Consider the following 20023-nt stretch of genomic DNA (forward strand, 5'->3'; position numbering starts at 1 on the left):
ACTACGTGATGTGACCGCTAAAATCTGACTGGATAGAAACTTCGACGTTGAATTCCATTCCTTGAAGCAGCGCACCTAAAAGAAACACTATGAAATTAAGTAAAATCAAGAAGCTTTTATTGTCATTTCAACCATATATAGCTGACACAGTGAAATGAAACAGTGTTCCTCCTGAACCCTGGTGCTACATACAACAACAATCACAGAAACAGAAAACACAGGGTTAAGGACTAGTAAGTGTCCTCGCCACATAAAGTGCATGTGTGCAACCTGGTGCAAACAGTGCAAAGACAACACAGGACGGTGCGAAGACAACACAAGACAGAGCAAGACAACACAAGACAGTGCAAAGACAACACAAGACAGTGCAAGACAACACAAGACAGTGCAAAGACAACACAAGACAGTGTAAAGACAACACAAGACAGTGCAAAGACAACACAAGACAGTGTAAAGACAACACAAGACAGTAAGACAACACAAGACTGTGTAAGACAACACAAGACAGAGTAAGACAACACAAGACAGTAAGACAACACAAGACAGAGCAAGACAACACAAGACAGTAAGACAACACAAGACAGAGCAAGACAACACAAGACAGTGCAAAGACAACACAAGACAGTGAAGACAACACAAGACAGAGCAAGACAACACAAGACAGTGTAAAGACAACACAAGACAGAGTAAGACAACACAAGACAGAGCAAGACAACACAAGACAGTGCAAAGACAACACAAGACAGTGCAAAGACAACACAAGACAGAGCAAGACAACACAAGACAGTGCAAAGACAACACAAGACAGTGCAAAGACAACACAAGACAGTAAAGACAACACAAGACAGTAAAGACAACACAAGACTGTGTAAGACAACACAAGACTGTGCAAGACAACACAAGACAGTAAGACAACACAAGACAGTGCAAAGACAACACAAGACTGTGCAAGACAACACAAGACTGTGCAAGACAACACAAGACAGAGCAAGACAACACAAGACAGTGCAAAGACAACACAAGACAGAGCAAGACAACACAAGACAGTGCAAGACAACACAAGACAGAGCAAGACAACACAAGACAGTGCAAAGACAACACAAGACAGTGCAAAGACAACACAAGACAGTGCAAAGACAATAGAAGACAGTGCAAAGACAACACAAGACAGTGCAAAGACAACACAAGACAGTGCAAAGACAACACAAGACAGTGCAAAGACAACACAAGACAGTGCAAAGACAACACACAAAACACAAAATAGCTCCGCCAGTATAAAAAATGTAAACAAAATGTTGTGCAAAAGAGCAAATCGCAGCAATCCAGAAAAGATGTGTAAAAACGGCATGTAAACAGAGAAGAGACTATTGGGAATAATTTAGATTACAAATACATATATACAGTGAAATATATTTTTAGTTGTATAGTGCATTTTACAATGGACATTGTCTTAAAGCAGCTTTACACAGATAAAGTGTTAATAAAAGGCTGTATAAGAATTGTGGTAATAAAAAATAAGTGGTAATTAAAGAACGTCTTTTAAAACACGTCAGTGATTCTGAAAAGGCCTTGCTGGCCCTGAGGGTCCACGACTTCTACAGACACTGGTGAATGTCTGAAGCTACAGTCAGTCTGCTTCGCTGATAAACTGGAGTTATAATCTGATCATTTGATGAGGAATAAGATGGAGGGAGAGGCGCACGAGTAAAATATCAGGATGATGCTTCAAAAATTGTTCAAATGCAAACATTATTACCGATTGCCCATCATACAACAACAAATTAATACTTTGTACCTTTTATATATGTAAAAGAAATGTAATTGTATATGTTTTATCTAAAGTAAGCACTTTATCTCTTTCATTGGTGTTTGTACTGAAATCACAGGGCAGGAGTAAAGTTTTCTGCCGCAGAGCTTTTTGGAATTTTTTGTTCATTTAGAAATGTGGAATTCAGTACATCATCTGGAGACTGGGAGTGCGTTTCGCCTGGAAGCCACAGCCCCCTGTGACTGGGAGAAGTGAAAAGCTCTTTGGGAAGGAGGAGCAAACTGTCATTCGCTTCACAATAACAGTTACACTTGTTAACTGTGTGCGTCTGTGAGCTCAAGTATGCAGCAGAGGGAAGATTGTGCTTTTCTCTGAGTGTTGCAGAATTGTAATGCAGCAGTGTGTAAGGATGTGATTGGCTGATTTCACGTGTGTCAGGGGAAGCTGCTACGTGTTTATCTTTGATGGCGTGATTGGAGTGTGTTGTATAATAGATATATAATATAGTATATATAATACACCAAGCTGCTCCTGGGCCCCTGAGTAACAACCATAGCTGATTAGTTGTATTAATGAGATAAATGTTAGTCCATCTGGACCCTCTGGACCCCCAAATGCCATAAATCTAAATTAAAAAAACACATTTCTGTAAAACACCTATCGGAAAATGTTTGGCCTGTACCACTGTTGCATATGTTTTTATTACAATCTTTAATGGAAACTAAAAAACTGGGGCAAATGCTGTGAGCAAAAAATCTGAAGACAACAATTGAGATTTTTTTATTAAATAAATCTGCTATATTTATGACACATTTGGCTTTTCATAAGTAAAAACCAGTGCAGCTGCTGGAGGGAGGAACAGCTTTAACCATCAGATGGCTCCTGAAATGTCTCCACTAATTTGCTGTTATAACAGTAGCCATATTTGTCACAAACCCTCCCAGTTCTTATCCTGGAGAACCCCTTGTTTATATTCAACCCCCATGTGCTAATCACTGCTCAGAATTCTCCCCAGAATTTAGCTATAACCACAGACAAAATTGATTCATAACAATACGAATTAATTATGAAAAAAAAAAAATCATTCACTACATTGCACTGATGCTTTATTTAATAGGGTAATGCCGTTGCCATGCCCACCGACAATAAGCGCAATAGGGTCACAAGTCCTAGCAGTACTGGCAAAGGTAATTTATTTATTTATTTATTTTATACATCAGTTTGAGGCATTTAATCCTTTAATAATATGAATAAACTAAATTATTACTTATAAAACAAAACTGATGTTGGAGTTTTATAATTCTGGCAAAAAAGATGGATATTTAGGAAGAACTGCCTCCACAAATATTAATGGTAATCATTTATTCCTGCATAAACACACACAATCTAATGAATGATTATATGATAAGAGGTGTACCCCATACAATATGCTGAATCCTAGAAAAGACTGGACATCACAAAGACATTACAAAATACTCTTATATACATGAATGTATTTGTATTTATGCCTTTATCCTGGCCCAGATTCTATCCTGGGAACACTGCAGCTAAGGCCTAGATACACACTGATAGCATACACACACATTTAAACACTCAATCACAACAAGAGGAAAAGCAAGTTTTTGGAATGTGGGGAAAAACCCATAGGAAACCCAGGACACAGGAAAATAGGAAACACTATAAAGCCTGAGCTCATATTAATTAGTTTCTACTAAACTGAGATTTAGAAGAAACACCACAAAATTGTTCTGGAAGTAACTTTGCTCTATACAAAGTACTTGCTCGTGAGCAGTTCACCTACAGAAGCTGTTGCGACCGTCATCCTTTCACTCTCCACTTCACAGGCCTCAGTTCTGCTTTAAAAGCTAAATACCAGGAGCAGAAATATTCTCTGAATAATACAGTGTAATGAATTTGGATCGGTGCCAATACTTTTCTGGAAAGATTCCTGGGGAAAATGTGGCCAATTACATAAGACTTAAACACATACACCTCGTTTAATATTATTTGGAATTAAAGCTGAAATCTGCCAAACAAAAACTAAAGCAATTTTGATAAACAGATTAGCAGTTTATAAGAGCCAAATCCAGGAACATTGGGGAGTGGGTTCTTTTAATTATGAAGCCAGGCACATATAATAACTCTCATATTGAAATGTGAATCCAGTTGAAACTATTTAAATACAATACAGTTTAAACCAAAATATGGGCATCACAAAATGTAAGAATATGAAGATGTAAAGAGAAAAGAGTAGGTGTTGAGATGCCAGTTTCAGTTACACCATTAATGCTGACACACAATTTTAAGGGTAGTTTCATATTTATGAATCCATTTAGTTCAAAATTAGTGTGAAAATGGATCATTTTGGATTGTTGTTTTATGGTCTGCTTTGGCATCTGATTGAAATAATTTTATTTATTAGTTATTAATACACAGGAGCCACAGGAGCCAAAGTGCAATCAATTGCGAAATCATATAAATTATTACTTTAAAACATTTTGCATGACGTGTTTTTTGTTTTGTTTATTGGTATCCACAAAATATAGGATTTCTGAAGCACTGCAGCTCCAGAGTTTGCATCAGGGATCCATTAAAAGGATAGAACAGTGTTCTGGTTACTACATAATCCTGGTGTGTTCCCAACCTTGATGCAATTTAAAAGCAGGTTAGAACAGTCTTTTTTGTGTGTGTGTGTGTGTGTGTGTGTGTGTGTGTGTGTGTGTGTGTTTTACTCAAACAAATGACCATGCTATAGTGCTGCAGAAAAGCTCTGTGCTCTAGTGTTTGAACCTGTGGAGAAAAAAAAGACAGCTGGATATGTTACACAAGCAAAATATTTATTTGTATAATTATCTAACGTATTTAGCACATGATTTCCATTTGTCTTCGATTTCCCTATTTTGCGTTGTGTATTTCTAACTGGTGCAGGAAAAAGCTTGTTGAGGGTCTGTTCAGCCCTAAACATTCCTCAGACTTATTTTTACATTTTTAAGAAATGTTATTATTTGCTGTGTGAAACTAAACAATCAATATTTGCATTCAAACGCCAAACAGACTAAGTGGTGAAAGAACATGAGATGTTTAATTCCGAACACCAACAGCAGCTTCATTATCATGCAAGTGCTCCAGAAAAAACCCTTTCAACCAAATGAGAGTCAATAATATTAACCTGTAAATATCGACTAATGCAGCATGATGAAAACCATTCACACGCTGAACTATTCATCATTAATGATTCTAATTCACACCCTTAATGCAATGTTGTACAAAAATGACTGTACAGTTAGAAATCACCAAAAATACAAACAATAATACCAATGTTAATGACATTAAAGAAAAACAGTCATTTACATGTAATAAGGCGATAAAATTAAAGTTGAATTAAAGTAAAACTGACATTTTAGACATCGATCTATTAACAACAGCCTATTAACAGGTCATTTTCACACACGCTGACAGAAATCACATCATTTTTTTCATGATTAACAATTCTTTATTCCACTTCTCCAACTAAAATGGTGCGATGTTTGGTGTTTGAATATCTCCAGTGGAAGTTAAAGTACCGAAGGATAAAATAGGTAATATTCTGCATAAAATTCCACCATAATGTTAAATTGTTCATGTGACTGGTTTGGTATAATTGCAAAGTATGAAAATATAAAAAAAAAATACATTCTTAAAGAAAAACTTGATCAAAGTGTGATTTTTGCAAAGTCTTAGTTACGGCAATGTAGCCAAGATAATTTCCCTTCTATATTGTGACCTGAAGCCTTGAAGGATAAGTGTAGTAATGGAAGTTTTTGTCATTTCTAACACAATTCAACTAACTCCTCTTTTCAATGGCAAGACATAGTCCAACAAAAACTGAATCTTATAGTTTATATATATATAAATCAAGAAAATCAGAAAAAAAAATCAGACTGAATAAATCAGTAAGCACATTTTTCACATTTTGGACTATTGTTTAAAAAAAAAAATCATGGTCATGATCTCCAAAATGTGTGATTTTACTGGAAATACTTTCTGTTTATTTTTTATTTAACTTTTTCATGTAAATGGAGAAAATATTTCATGGGTCAGACTTCGTATCGTATCTGCATATTCAGTTTGCTGATTTCATTGTGAATAGAAAAAACCTTCTTTTGCATAAGTTCGTATCACAGTCCACACAGTGCCTCCTTTTCCTCAGAGTCTGACGGCAGAATTGTACGTTTAAAGTGTTTCGAGTGATTGTGTGTTTTCAATCATATTTGCATATATTTTATTAATATGGCCCTTTTAAAATCTGCTGTTTCATCAGACTTGCTCATGTAAGATGTTAGTACGTTAGACTAAAATGGTGGCTGTAAGATGTCATTACTAGATAGATAGAGTGCAAAAGAATATCACCAAAAACACCTTGGTTTATTGATGTCATTTGCCAAAGATGAAAAGGAACATGCTGTTAGAGAAAACCAAAACAGTAGAAACTGCCCGAGTCCAATAGCTTGTTTCAGCGTACCTCACTGTTTAACACAGGAAAGATTTTTGTGTTTTATACCTAGGCACATCAGTGCAGTCATTCTGTTAAAGTACATCAAAACAAGCACCAAAATTAAACACTCAATTTCCATAACTGGTCCCAGTGTTTATCTTTTGCCCAAGATTAAACACATTTTTCCCTTTTGCTGTATCAGAAAAAGAAAAACACAACACTTTATGCCAGAATGATAAATACGATGGCACTGAAACCTTCTTTTGATTATTGCAGAAATTAATACTACCTGTTTGCGTCACCTATAAGCACATACTGTAATGCTTTAACCTTCAAGTAAACATTCATTATATACAAATACAAAGGAAAAAAAAAAATCAGTAGTTAATAATAACCGTGACTTTCCCTAAATCTCACACATTCAACTGGAACAAATAAAAATCATATCCTCATGTCAAATAAATTAATAAATAAACCCTTTCAGTGAGATGAATGCTTATGATGGACCTTCTTTTTTAGTTCCATGATGCACTTTGGTTCCTCACATGGCGTCAAAGTGAAAGCGATGAGCTTCCTGTCTCTTCTCGCGATCGTCTGCTTTCTGCAACACAGTAGATGGCAATGACATTCAGAATATATACAGTAGTATGTGAGATAACGGTTTTTATTAAGAATCCTATTCATTCATCTAAAATCTGACTAAACAACTTGATGCTTATGTTGCTAAGAATTTAGAGCTGTTGCTTTATAGTATAGAAATTGCGAAATGTCATAGGATTTAGGAAACAGAAAATGTTCAGCCAGAATTGGAAAAAAAAGAAGTCAGAAACATCATATATATTAATATTTACCTCAGATTTTTTGTAGATTATGAAGAAAATGCTCTATGCTACTTAAAAGCTATCATCACAATTAACAAATGTTATCGACGCAAGATGTAATTATGGTGTCATATTAGTAGCATGGAGAATTTTGCCATACTGAGAAATGACAAAATGGTACCACGACCCTGCCAAAGGTTTTGAAATCTTTGTGAAATCTTCGATAATATAATCATATATATTAAAATTTACCTCAGATTTTTTGTAGATTATGAAGAAAATGCTCAATGCTACATAAAAGCTATAATTAGCATCGGTAACAAATATTATCGACGCAAAGTGTAAATATGGGGTCATTTTAGTAGCATGGAGAACTTTGCCATACTGAAATGACACTACGACCCTGCCAAAAGTTTTGTAATCTTCGTGAAAACATTATGAATATGAGCAGAATTAGTCCCAATAAGCTTCCTTAAGATGGGTTTAGACTGTGTGATCTCAGAAGGCTTTTTAGATTATTACTTAGCGGCACTCTACGAGATCCCAATAACATCTTGGAGGAAACTAGATTTAGGAGTTGTATACGGCCCATTTTTATGTGAAAAATGCTTCTTTTAATTGTCGCTTGTTGTAAAGTGAGTAAGTGTGAGCAAGTTGAATAGTGAGGTACAATAATCAGGCTGAAATGTGCTTTAATGGCAATAACGAGATGTGTGTTTGCCATGATCACGTGATGAAACTATGAAAATAGCACACAGTACTCTTCTTGAGACACACACACACACACACACACACACACACACACACACACACACACACACACACAGAACTCATTACCCACACAATAGCACACTTCACAGCGGCATAAAACCTCTGGGTGAGATCAGTGATAGAGCCTGAACCAGACTGACTCTGTCTCGCACTGATAAAACACACAGCTACGCGAGTGTGTGTAATTTCAGTGTGAGTGTTTGTGTAGGAGAAATTGTTGTCTGCCTCAGCCAAAAATTGTGTCTATTCTCAGCTGGGACAAACTGACTCACACATCTAGCACACACAGATATGTGTGTGACTGTGTGTGTGTGTGTGTGTGTGTGTGTGTGTGTGTGTGTGTGTGTGTGTGTGTGTGGTCTGTTATATTATCAATGGTCATCATGGCATCATGGCTAAAAGCACTTGTGTCTAAATAAATACTCCTTAGGCCCACACTGGCAGAAAATATTGTGCTTTGGCCAAGAACAGTGTACCGAGTATAAATGTCGATATACAGTATTTATTTCTGGCTTCAACATTTTTACTATTTTTTTTTTATTATGCTAGAGTTACAATAATATTGTTTATTTTTTGATTTTGATTTACTTTTCATTCCTTAATTAAGTAAAAAACTTTACTAGAATATACTAAATACTAGAATGTCGTCTTCTTCTTTCGGCTTCTCCCATTAGGGGTCTCCACAGCGGATCATCCGTCTCCATACCCCTCTGTCCGCTACATCTGCCTCTTTCAACCCAACCACCTGCATGTCTTCCCTCATCACATCCATAAACCTCCTCTTTGGTCTTCCTCTTTTCCTTCTTCCTGGTGGCTCCATCCTCAGCATTCTCCTACCGATATACCCCATGTCCCTCCACATGAACAAAACATCTCAATCTCGCCTCCCTCACCTTGTCTCCAAAACCTCCTAGATGTGCTGTCCCTCTAATAAACTCATTTCTAATCCTGGCCATCCTCGTCACTCCCAACGAAAACCTCAACATCTTCATCTCTGCTACCTCCAGCTCCACCTCCTGTCTTAAATACTAAAATATACTATACAACTTTTATATAAAATATTTTAAAGTTTAAAATTTTTTTTTGGAAGAAGAGTAGAATATAAAGTTTCTCTTTTTAATTTGATAAAAAAAAAAAAAAAAATGACATTAAAAACTGTGATACTCTATGCCGCCTTCTTTTTGTCTAAAAAAAATTTGCAGCACTTGCAAAATTTGCATCTTACCCATGTGTGAAATATAATTAATATCAAATAAAAAAAAATATGATTAGTGCCAACCTAACCACCCCTCTTTTAATAATAGTCTATAAGTGCCAGTAGAGTGTGTCCCTCATCCTTTGTTTCCTCTCACACACAGAGCCATGCAGCTGTACAAGCTGTTTGAGATGGAACGATCTGCAAGCTCAACTCCGAAAGCTGTTTCCCTCATGCTAAAGGTTAGCTCCTCACTCTTATCTCCAGCAGCCACTTCAATCACGCTGGGTGCTGGGGCAGAGTGCGGTAGGATTTGAGAAATATTGAGCAAAGGAAAGCGTGAGAGAGATATTAAAGTAGTACGAGAGATAGAAAGAAAGAAAGAAAGAAAGTAAGGCGCACAGAGCGAAGCAGGGTGGATTTGAACAGGACACGGCACAGGAAAGATTTTTCTACCTTTCCATGGCACCGGATTCAATCATGCAACACGGTTATTCTTTCTGATAACTCAGAACTAAATGGCAACTATTGTTAAATAGCTTGCTAGTTTGTAGTTGTGATGATGAAAGGGTTTTTATTCTTCAACTAATTCATTAAATATTTATATTTCCTCAAAAGATCTTTACATTCCTGACAGATCATGGTTGCTATGGTAACATTGTATTTTGGTCAAAAACTAGAGAAAAAAAAAACCCCAGAGAAAGCAAATCGGTGCTGAATATAGATACTGAAACCACTTTCATTTTACATCTACAACATTTGGCTGATGCCCTTATCCAGAGTTACTAACATCTATACATCTGTCTCATTTAATCACTGAGCAGTTAAGGGGTTAAGAGCCTTGCACAAGGGCCCAGAAGTGGCAGTATGGTGGTGCTGGGAACTGAACTCATGACCTTCCAATCAGAAATCCAAAATGTAACCACTGAGCCACCACTCCCCCTTTCATAATCTGCAATAAAAGTGTGAAAGTTCATTAGAAATAACCTAGCTGATTAGTAAAGTCACATCAGGTCCATGATATCAGACTATTTAGAATGGCAATCGGATATGAAGGCGTTTCTTAATTTGCATATTCATGTAGAACTGTGATGTTTTGAACGACAGTAAGGACTGTGAAGATGTCCATGGCCCATTTTAACCAGTGGTGGACGAAGTACACAAACCAGTACATAGAGACAGTATATAAAGTATTACTCCATTAAAATTACAAAAGTATTTGCCATCAAATGTACTTAAGTATGCAAAGTACTATAATTTATTATGGCTGTTATGTTCCTATTATCATTCTGATCACAAGACTCTTTGCTTAAACAATGTAAAAAGACTCTGTTACTCTCAGTGCACCGATCTAATAGTATGATATTAATGAGTCAAACACTGATTATTATCTATTACAATTATCATGAGCCCAAAGCCTTTTTTTCAACTGCTTCAGAAAAATCATGCAAATAAACTCTCAGGTGTTGTATAAAGTTCAAATCAGGAGTTTTTTCTCCCTAAATGTTCTGCTTGCTGTTGAACTGATGCTGAACTGGGTGTTGGGGATAAGTCGATACACCAAGCGCCAATCAGAACAAGTTTAAAACAGAGGGCGAGTCTGATTGGTGGATTGCTGCGTGTTTCACCAGTTACGTTTTTATTCGCTCGTAAATAAAAAGCAATGACTGATTTCGCAAAATGGAGAAAAAAGTGAGATATTTGACTTTGAAATGTAGTGAAGTGAAAGTTAAAGTCTCCCCTAATGGAAATACAGTATTTCAGTTAAGTACAGATACACGAAAAAGCTTCTTAAATACAGTATAAAATTATAGCTACTTCGTTACAGTCCATCACTGTTTTTACCATTTTGCCAAGATTAAAAACCATCTGTTTAACAATCGGAATGAACTTTGTAAAGTAACGACCACAATGAATCGTTCCAGCAAATGTAAATCAATTATTATTAAAAGATGGAGTGATGTGTGAAATCTAGCAAGATGATGTACTTGCACTGTAATGGTCACTAGTCGTTGGTCACTAGTGAGCTTTTCTTTAGCTGAATTCGAGTTGCCATGGTTTCAGTGGTACAGCATGTTACATACGCAAACGCAGAGCTAGCTACATGGGTTTTTGTGTGTGTGTGTTTTTTTTACAGTGCTTAAACCAGATACATTTGTGCTAAAAATAAAAGTAGCATCGAAACGCTGGAGTTTAAAGCTGATTCTTGTATTGCGTCTCTGTGCGGCTGTGCCATGACGAGAAAACATTTTGCTCTGCTTCCTATTTGACAGGTAGAACACCTGCGCTGCTTGCTTCTGGATAAATCAAACACTTCAAGCAGCACAATGAGGATAAAAAAACTCTGGCTCAGAAACTTTAAGTAGAAACAAAATAAGGAATAAGTAAGTTAAAAAAAAAAAATTGACAGAGATACTGTTTCATCACCAACACCATCCCTCACTCGCGTCTCATTTGCATAAACTTCAGGTCGTTGTTTGCGCCTGGCGAAGGGAACGGTGTGTAGTATACACTATATATTATGTGTCCCATTTGGAGCACAGCCATATATTGCAAAGAAATACTAGGAGAAGGAGAAATGGAAATCAGGTCACACTGATAAATGTGTCTTTAAAATCGAGCTGGACACAAACAAACTCAGTGCAGTCAAATGGAAGGCGCACACACACACACACACACACACACACACACACACACACACACACACACACACACACACACACAGAGAAGCAGTTACTTTAATGTAGTTGTGCAAAAGCGGAGTGCTTCTCTGAGTAATTACGGCTCTCAGCGTGAATAATCAAGAGAGCAGATGGAGAGAGAGGAGAGAGAGAGAGAGAGAGATAGAGCACTGATGCTAATGCACATACACATAGAGCTTGCATGAGCCTTTCTTTTACATACAGAGGCACACACACACACACGCTCAAAAACAATCCTGCTTGGACACACTCAGTTACACACACAGTCTGAATCAGACCTGCTGTAAAATCCATCCTGAAATAAGATCTCTCTTTGTTTCTTCTACATATTCACTGTAGTGTCAGTGTGTGTGTGTGTGTGTGTGTGTGTGTGTGTGTGTGTGTGTCTGTGTTAAAATGCCTATAATGACTATTTAGTCCTATATACACAAACAAGAAGGATATTTTTAGTGTCGAATTCTAGTGTGTTCATCTGAATGGCTCTGCGACAGTAATGCAGCTAACAAGTAATACGATCCGCTTTCTGTAACAATACACACACACACGTTCTTGATGAAAGGAAAAATCACAACCCTGAAACTATATTTTAGCACTGTGGTGTGATTCTGGTGCTAATTCTCACTACTCTTTGCCGACACTCACATTCCATCGTGATATAGTTATGACTAGTGCAGCTACAGTGATGTTAATGGAGGAGAAAATCTCTATTTTCCAGTAAAGTTGAAAGTTATATTAATATGAAATCCAGCAAATTAGAAAATTGACTCAAGTGCTGGACTCTAAGTCGCAGAATGCAACGCAGCAGCAAGCAATACGATGCCGAGGAACAACAGAGACCGGGCGAATTCACGATCTACGTGATGGGAAGCGTGACCGCTTTGATGACCAGCGCTGAGGGCAGCAGTAGCGTGAAAGTTGGAGCTTTGGAAACGAATCAGTTCAAGCAGAGTGTACTGAAAAGGAGGGAAGAGAGCTCGACGGACTGAAGGACTGAAGAACTGAAGAAGGCAAAATTCCACTGGCACTCCTGGAAATCAAAATGGCACACTAAACTGGGACGCGTTCATTTCGCTAAAGCCTTTTGAACGGCTTGTGATATTTGAACCAGTTCTGTTCCCAGCCTACAGAGACCAATTTTAATTACAGAAAGCGTGATTATTCTAAGATATACAATTAAAACACAAAGAGGAGTCTGTAATTTATAGTTTGCTGAAATCGTTAAGCCTTTCAGTGAGCTCTGTGGAAATGGCCTGAGGCATCCCCTCTGGCTCCACTTGTATCTCAGTTTTGTTATTAATGGCAGCACTGCACACGTACTGGACCTTACTTAAGTCCCTTTTCATTAAAAAAAAAAATGTCTGTCTGCACCAAAAATTCTAAACATGTGACACGAGCGATCAAGGGAAATTAGCTAACGTTAAGCGTTAATCAGGCTAATAAGCATGACAAAACTCATGAATATTAATATATGCTTATTAAAGTAAAGGTGTAAAGATGTTTGTACACAATTTGTAGTGATTTCTAGTGTTACATAAAAAAAGAAACTATTATATTTTAAATAGGATTTGAAATCCATAAAACAAACATCAAAAATCAGTGTTGTAAAGATATAAGATAATAACAGCAGAAGCTCTTCTGTCCTGCTCCTGGGTACAGAAATGGAAGACAAGTGAATAAATGCAGCAGTGTTCTGCTCTAAAGTCGTCGCAAGATGGATATGTTTTCGCTCCTCTTCCAAACGCTCCTGGCAAAGAGCTTGATTTAACAAGTTCTAGAGCGTGTTATTTGTGCCAGACTAAAATTGTGGGTGGATGGAAAAGCAAAAGTTTGCACTCTTTCCTTCAGCAATGTGTTTTTTTGTGGGGTTTTTTAAGGAGGCAAACTGCCGTGAACTAATAACGCGAACTATATGTGTTATTCAAAAAGAAAGTATTTATCTGTGTGAGAAAGCGTCATATGAAACTGTAATGCATCCTGTTTAAACATCAGTGGAGTAAGACAAGATCAAAAACATCTGTCCAACAATCTGCAAGCCTTCTTTAAAAAAAGAAAATAGGAACTATATTAAAAAAAACGAAGTTGCAGACATGCAGATTTAGGCTAAAACACTAGATACAGCAACCAGTGTTCTCAATGCCTGGTGGTGGGACTGAGTAGAGTCACTGATTATCAGCGGTCAGATTGTTCCTACGTTTTTATTTATTTATTTATTTTTAAAATTAGCTCTTGTACGGTTAAATAGCTGAACCCATCCCACATTCCTGCTGAGGATGTAGTGTCTATAAAATGACTAACAATTGAAATCCGAACACAAACCAACTTTCCCCAGACAATTTTTAACACACCATCAAAATTTCCTCCTCGAATAAATCGCTCTCATTTACAGTGTGTTTGTGCTGCTTTGTGCATCCTCATCATACCAGCTCTGTTAGCATGCTCATAAATGTAATTGCTTTTGTACTTGATTTACTAGATTTTTTTTAATCTGTTGTCGCTTGAAGAGTGCATAAATAAATGTAATTCAATTTGAATCGGTTTAATTGTTAGCCTCAAGAGTGATTCTTCCTTTTTCGCATCACTGCCAAAAAAGACACACTTAGTTTTATTCAGAAAATGGCTCATATCCAAACTGGACTTTTTTCCCCTGCTGATTAGTTTCAGTGTTTTATCCTAATGAACAGGCCACGGCTATTTTTTTATTGAAGACGTGATCGTCTGGGCATTTACGGATACATTTCTTTAGTCTGTGCACACAAAAAAAGTGCAATATTCAATATATTTTGTTTTTTTTGGTATGTAGACATATATTATAGTTTCCTTTTATTAGATGATATTTTCCTTTGATGCCTTTTTTTTGCAGAAACATTTAATTGATTTCATTAAACAGAACACATTTCACTCATTCTCATTGGTGATATTAATGAGGCTGCTCTGAGGGTTGTGTGTTATTCTTCTGTCTGCTTCCAGACACCTTACAGCAAACAAGAAACAAATTGCTATTGACAAAAATGGTGTCGTTTTTAATAACCGATGGCATGTACACACCTGCACAGGTTGCAAATTACAAAACACACACACTCACGGGTCTGTTCTAGTGGTAATAAACAACAGATTTAATCAGTTGAAAGCATTGTTAGTTGTGTTTGTGGTGTGGAGTTCTTGTGTGTGTATGTGTGTGAGAGCATGTTGGGGGTTGAAGGAATGATGTCAGGGACACATACGCCCATCTGCTCATTCTGACCCATCTGTTCTGCCTACACACACACACACACACACACACACACACACACACACACACACACACATATATACTGCATGTATCCCAGCATACATTTTACACCTGTACCATCTCTTGCTTACAAATGCCCCTCTTGGGGCTAGTTTTTAAGTGTGTGTGTGTGTGTGTGTGTGTGTGTGCGTGCACGATTGTGTGAAAGTCTCTGACCTTCTCTTGCCAGTGCAGCACTCCAATGATGATCAGAATAAAAACACACACTCCGATCAACGCCACGGCTGTCAGCAACACAATATTACTGGGAGTCAGATAGAGTTTAGCACTCCAACTGTGGAGAGAGAGAGAGAGAGAGAGAGAGAGAGAGAGAGAGAGAGAGAGAGAGAGAGAGTGAGAGAGGGAGAGAAAAAAAAGAGAGAAAGACCTTTTAGATGTCTTTAATGCATAATTTTACATGTTTTAAAGCCTCTCAGAAACTACCGCTCCACTACTGTTTTTCCTCGAGTCCGTCTGTTTTCTCAGCCTGATCCTTCTGCTCAGTGAAAGCACTTTCAGATTCCCAGTTCTTCACCATGTTGCTCTAATTCGACAATTCTGACTATTCTGGGAAGAACAGTTAGTCAGATCTAAAGTGTTAATCTGTTCTACAGTGCACAGTGAGTCAGGTTGTGAATGTGGTACTCATAAGTAGTTTATTTGTGCTGATCTCATCTTCTTCCTCTGATTCAAAGCTGTTAACAATTAGCAATTGTGTTTTTTCGTCGTCTTTTATATAATCTAGTCGTGCCCCTGCTCTGCTCCTCCTGCTTCTATTTTACAGGGTCAGAGAGATTTTCAGTGCAGGGTAGCTGGCACTAACACTAATGCCTGCAGCAGTGCCAGGTTTAGCACAAACACTGCATCTGATGTTTGTGATGTTAAATTCGATAACGTTTGTGTTGGCCTGAGCATTAGCATTCGTTGTGGGTCCTGTTTTTGCGTCAGTGTGGACGTAATTGTAATGTTAAGCACTGACCTTTGCCAGCACTGCCTCTATTTCATCACTACTCAGGGATTCATTTACTTCAGGCTTCAGCTTGCTGGTGCTCTTCCACTGAGTGTCCACTGAGCTCCATGGCTGTACAGCATTGTGTGGATGGCTAAAATTTCTAGGCCTGCTGTGCCCACACTCAAAATACCTCAGGCACTTAGTCCTAACACACTGTGTAATTGCTTTTTCCATGTTTGCACTTAAACGTCTGCACTTAAATCTATGTACTCTTAACTCTTCACAAAAGACAGGACAGGTGTTTTACTAGATTGTTCCAGTAGACAAAGATAGTTTTGAACTGTGCTGGCAAACGTTCTGTGCTGGCCAACCGCTGCATTACAACTGCTTTTTTAATTTCATCTGTATTCCACTTTCAGTCAGGCTTTGCTTTTGCACTATTACCAGACTACCACTTGCTTTGTTCATGCATGAGGATCAGTAGATGTTCTCAAACTCATCCTGCTCTCGCATAGCCAACTTAATCTCAGGTATTGACAGCTATGCTGGAGATACAGCTTACTCCCAGTCTCTCACAAACTAGTTACACGATTTACTACACCGCACATATAGTCAATAGTTCAATAGTCAATAGTTCACTATTTAATTAAAGAAAATAAAAAAACACAAATCTACATATATTAACATTGACGCTTTAAGCAAGACACTCAGTTTCAGCCAATTTTATTGCATGCAAAGAGATAGACAGAGAGAGAGAGAGAGAGAGAGAGAGAGAGAGAGAGAGAAAGAGAGAGAGAGTGGGGGAATGGAGGAAGTAAAGAGTATATAGTCAATTCTGGGAGAAAACTGCTGCATTTACACACTCCATCAGCAACATCAAATATTTATAACATTTGATTCTGGCTTTAGTTAATTAACCTTAATTAACATTACCAACAATTAATGTATATCTCAGTTTAAACTAATGGAACAAGGTGTGTGTGTGTGTGTGTGTGTGTGTGTGTGTGTGTGTGTGTGTGTGTGTGTGTGTGTGTTTGTGTGTGTGTGTGTACCTGCGAGGGTCACTATTGGGATAAGGGATGACTATGAGCTGAGAGTTGGGGATGATGGCAGTCCATTCCTGTTTCCTTATGTCCTGCAGAAGGGGGAAAAAAAGATATAGATAGAACAAAAGAAAGAAGAGCAAAGTATAAAACCGTGTATTAGTTACATTACAATTGAAAATTGCCATGACAATTAACCCTACTTTCTTAATGTAACCCCCATAAAGGCAGCATTTTTTCACCAACAGCTGAAACCAAATTCCTTTTGTGTGTCAACACACTTGGCCAATAAACCTCATTCTACCTTTCCTCCACATCCCCTCTGGTAACTCTACTAATTTTGCTATGCTGGACATTAATTCTGTTGTCCTGTAAGCTTCCTGCAGTCCTACTGTAATATCTAGGGTAACCCCATGCCGGAGCTCTACCATATGATTACATGCTAAATAAAAGAGAAAAAAACGTTATGTACTGAGGGTGTGGTGTGGAAAGGGCAGAGCCAAGCCCTCGTGATTAATCTAGCTCTGATTTACACCTGTGGCAGCTGGTAGAGTGCAAATTAGCATAACTTCTTTATGGGTTTAATGTACGACATACAGCAGCTCAATCAATTACAGAGCTATCATTGCCTCTAAAGACGCTCATTCAGTAATTAACTCCGACACTGCACTCATCTTTCTATTGTTCTCTGCGATTCCTACAGAGGGTTTTATTTCCGAAGCTGCATCGATAACAATAACCCATAATCACTTTGTTTTCTCGCACACTTGAACGAGAGTGCGGTTAGGATGAGCTGTGATGCTATTTTAAGGAAATGGAGTGGATGCATGGTTGTGCAAAAGAGCTTGAGAAGAGATGAGAAGAGAAAATAAAAACAAGCAACAAGAAAAGTAAAAGTAAGGAGAATGAGATGGAATTCGGGAAAGAATCAGAGGAGGTGGAGAGGAGAAGGCAAATAAAATAGGGAATTGGAAACCATATTGAAAAGATGAGGCGAGGAAGAGGTGCGATGAAGAATGCATGAAGACAAGAAAGGAAATAAAATAGGGTGAGATGTCAAGAAGGCAAAAACGAGAAAAGAGAAACAGGTTGGGGCAGATAAGAGAAAATAGAAAGGAAAGGTGATGAAAGAGATGCGAAAAATAGGAAAACTGACAGCGGAGGAGAGCCGAGCAGGAAAGAGAAGTGATGAGGATGAAAGGAGAAAATAAAGGGAGCTCAGTGGATGGACAGAGTAAGACTAAAGTGGGAAGCTGTGATGAAAGGACGGAGAAAAGAGGAGGCTGAAAAGAAGATGAGGATGAGAGAAAAGAGAAAGAATGGACAAAAAAAATGGACACAGAGCAGAGGAAGAAGGAAAAGCAAAAGTAATATAAGAAAAAATAAAAAGAAAGAGGGCACAATAAAGAGAAAAAGAAGAAGATGAAAGGGAAAGAGCTGAAAAGAAAAGGTGAAGGAAGCAGACATAAAGGGGGTGAATAGAAGTTGGAAGAGAATGTCAGCAGTTCAGATGGATATTGAAGAGTGTCGGACTTTCTCTCGCTCAGAGCTTAGATGAAGGGCAGAGGGTGAATTAAACTTGCTGAGAGAGAACAGAGTGCTGTGAGCACATGACCTCTGCTTTCCGTAACGCAAACCGGGTTTCAACCGAACGCTAAACTTTCAACAGCTACAATAGAAGTGGAATTAAAGCGCAAACGTGCGTGTACCTTGACTCCAGGGGGTCGGGGGATGCCGACAAAAAGGTGATCCAGGAAGTTGGCACTGCGGCCGAGACCCAGGACGGTGTAGGGAAGCTGGAGAGAGAGATGAGCTGACTGACTCAGCTGACCCGCTGCAGAAAGAGAGAGCGAGAGAGTGAGTGGGGGAGGGATGAATATGCCAGTTGAACTCAGTAGGCCTGTCAGTATACAAGTTGGCAATCTTCCTCATCCAACACACAATAACTAAGCCAGGCCAACTTCATAACCAAGAGCAGACCACCATCTGTGGATCAAAATGTTCCTGAACTTAAAATCATCCTGTTTAAATGTTGTTTGTACACATTATATGAATTTTGCAGTTTGGGTCAATCATATAAAACTGATCTATTCAGGACGAGGCTATGTGTGATATCAAATAAGCTAAGGTCGCTAGGAAAGGAGGCTAGCTGTGGATGAACAAATGATTTCTGTGGTAAACTTTGACCTGTACCTGTTAAATGAAAATGATGAATAGATCCTCATCTCTTTAACAAAGCAAATGGTGTAGAAATGTTATTAGGGTGAGCAAGGATTAGAAATAAGCATGGAAATGTGGAAGGGCAGTTGTACAAAAGAAGACAAAGAACATTGAGGGTGGAATATGAAGCAGGCAGGATTGTGTAGAAAAGCTGACAGTGTGTGAATGTAATAAGAGAAAGCGTCCCACAGCCCAACAAAAGCCTCTCTAATTGCTCCAATCACACCCACACACCATTTACAACAGGTTCGGCATGAAGTCACAGCTAAAGCAGCAAAAAAGCACAAAACAACTCTCCGTTCTGTAACCGAGGAAGGGCTGTCTATATAATTATTGCATATGGACTCAAAGACACGCTCTTTAGATTTCCCAGTAGGCGCAATTTTATAATTAGTGCAAGTTCGTTATCTGCCATTTATGACTGTGCATTGAATGAGTCAGAAATCTTGTCAGATTAGCCCAGGTGAGCTAACTGGCTAAATAAATAAAGAAAAAAAATCTGCAAAACATCTAAACTTTCATATATGGAAACAAAGGATTCATGCATCTCAATAAATTAATAAAAAAAAGTTACAAATAAAATGCCAGAAAAAGGATATAATAAAGAATAAACAAATAAATAGCCCAAAAAGCTAGCTTCATGCTAAACAGAACAGAAATGTGTTATTTTTAAGATGAGTCAGAGAGAACGATGATGAATATTTATTGGTAATGCGATCCAGGTCCAGGTGGATGTGAGATGCCTCTGAGGGATCTTGATCCACATCTGCATGTGTGTGTGTGTGTTAGCAGCAGGAGAAAGGTCACTG

The 20023-nt window shown here is 38.0% G+C and overlaps 1 protein-coding gene across 1 annotated transcript in view; it reads right to left on the reverse strand.

Moving 5' to 3' along the window:
* Nucleotides 1-6151: 6151 nt before the first annotated feature.
* Nucleotides 6152-20023, reverse strand: part of itfg1 (integrin alpha FG-GAP repeat containing 1) — a 164720-nt gene continuing 150848 nt past the window's right edge. Inside the window, exons 15-18 of the mRNA XM_046840410.1 lie at nucleotides 18704-18828; nucleotides 17004-17086; nucleotides 15177-15294; nucleotides 6152-6843 (exon numbers count right to left, since the gene is read on the reverse strand). Of these exons, the coding sequence (XP_046696366.1) occupies nucleotides 6784-6843; nucleotides 15177-15294; nucleotides 17004-17086; nucleotides 18704-18828 (386 nt within the window). The 3' untranslated portion in view covers nucleotides 6152-6783. The remainder of the gene's footprint in view (nucleotides 6844-15176; nucleotides 15295-17003; nucleotides 17087-18703; nucleotides 18829-20023) is intronic.

The sequence above is a fragment of the Silurus meridionalis genome, chromosome 26 (assembly GCF_014805685.1).
Source record: "Silurus meridionalis isolate SWU-2019-XX chromosome 26, ASM1480568v1, whole genome shotgun sequence".
Classification (NCBI taxonomy): Eukaryota; Metazoa; Chordata; class Actinopteri; order Siluriformes; family Siluridae; genus Silurus; species Silurus meridionalis.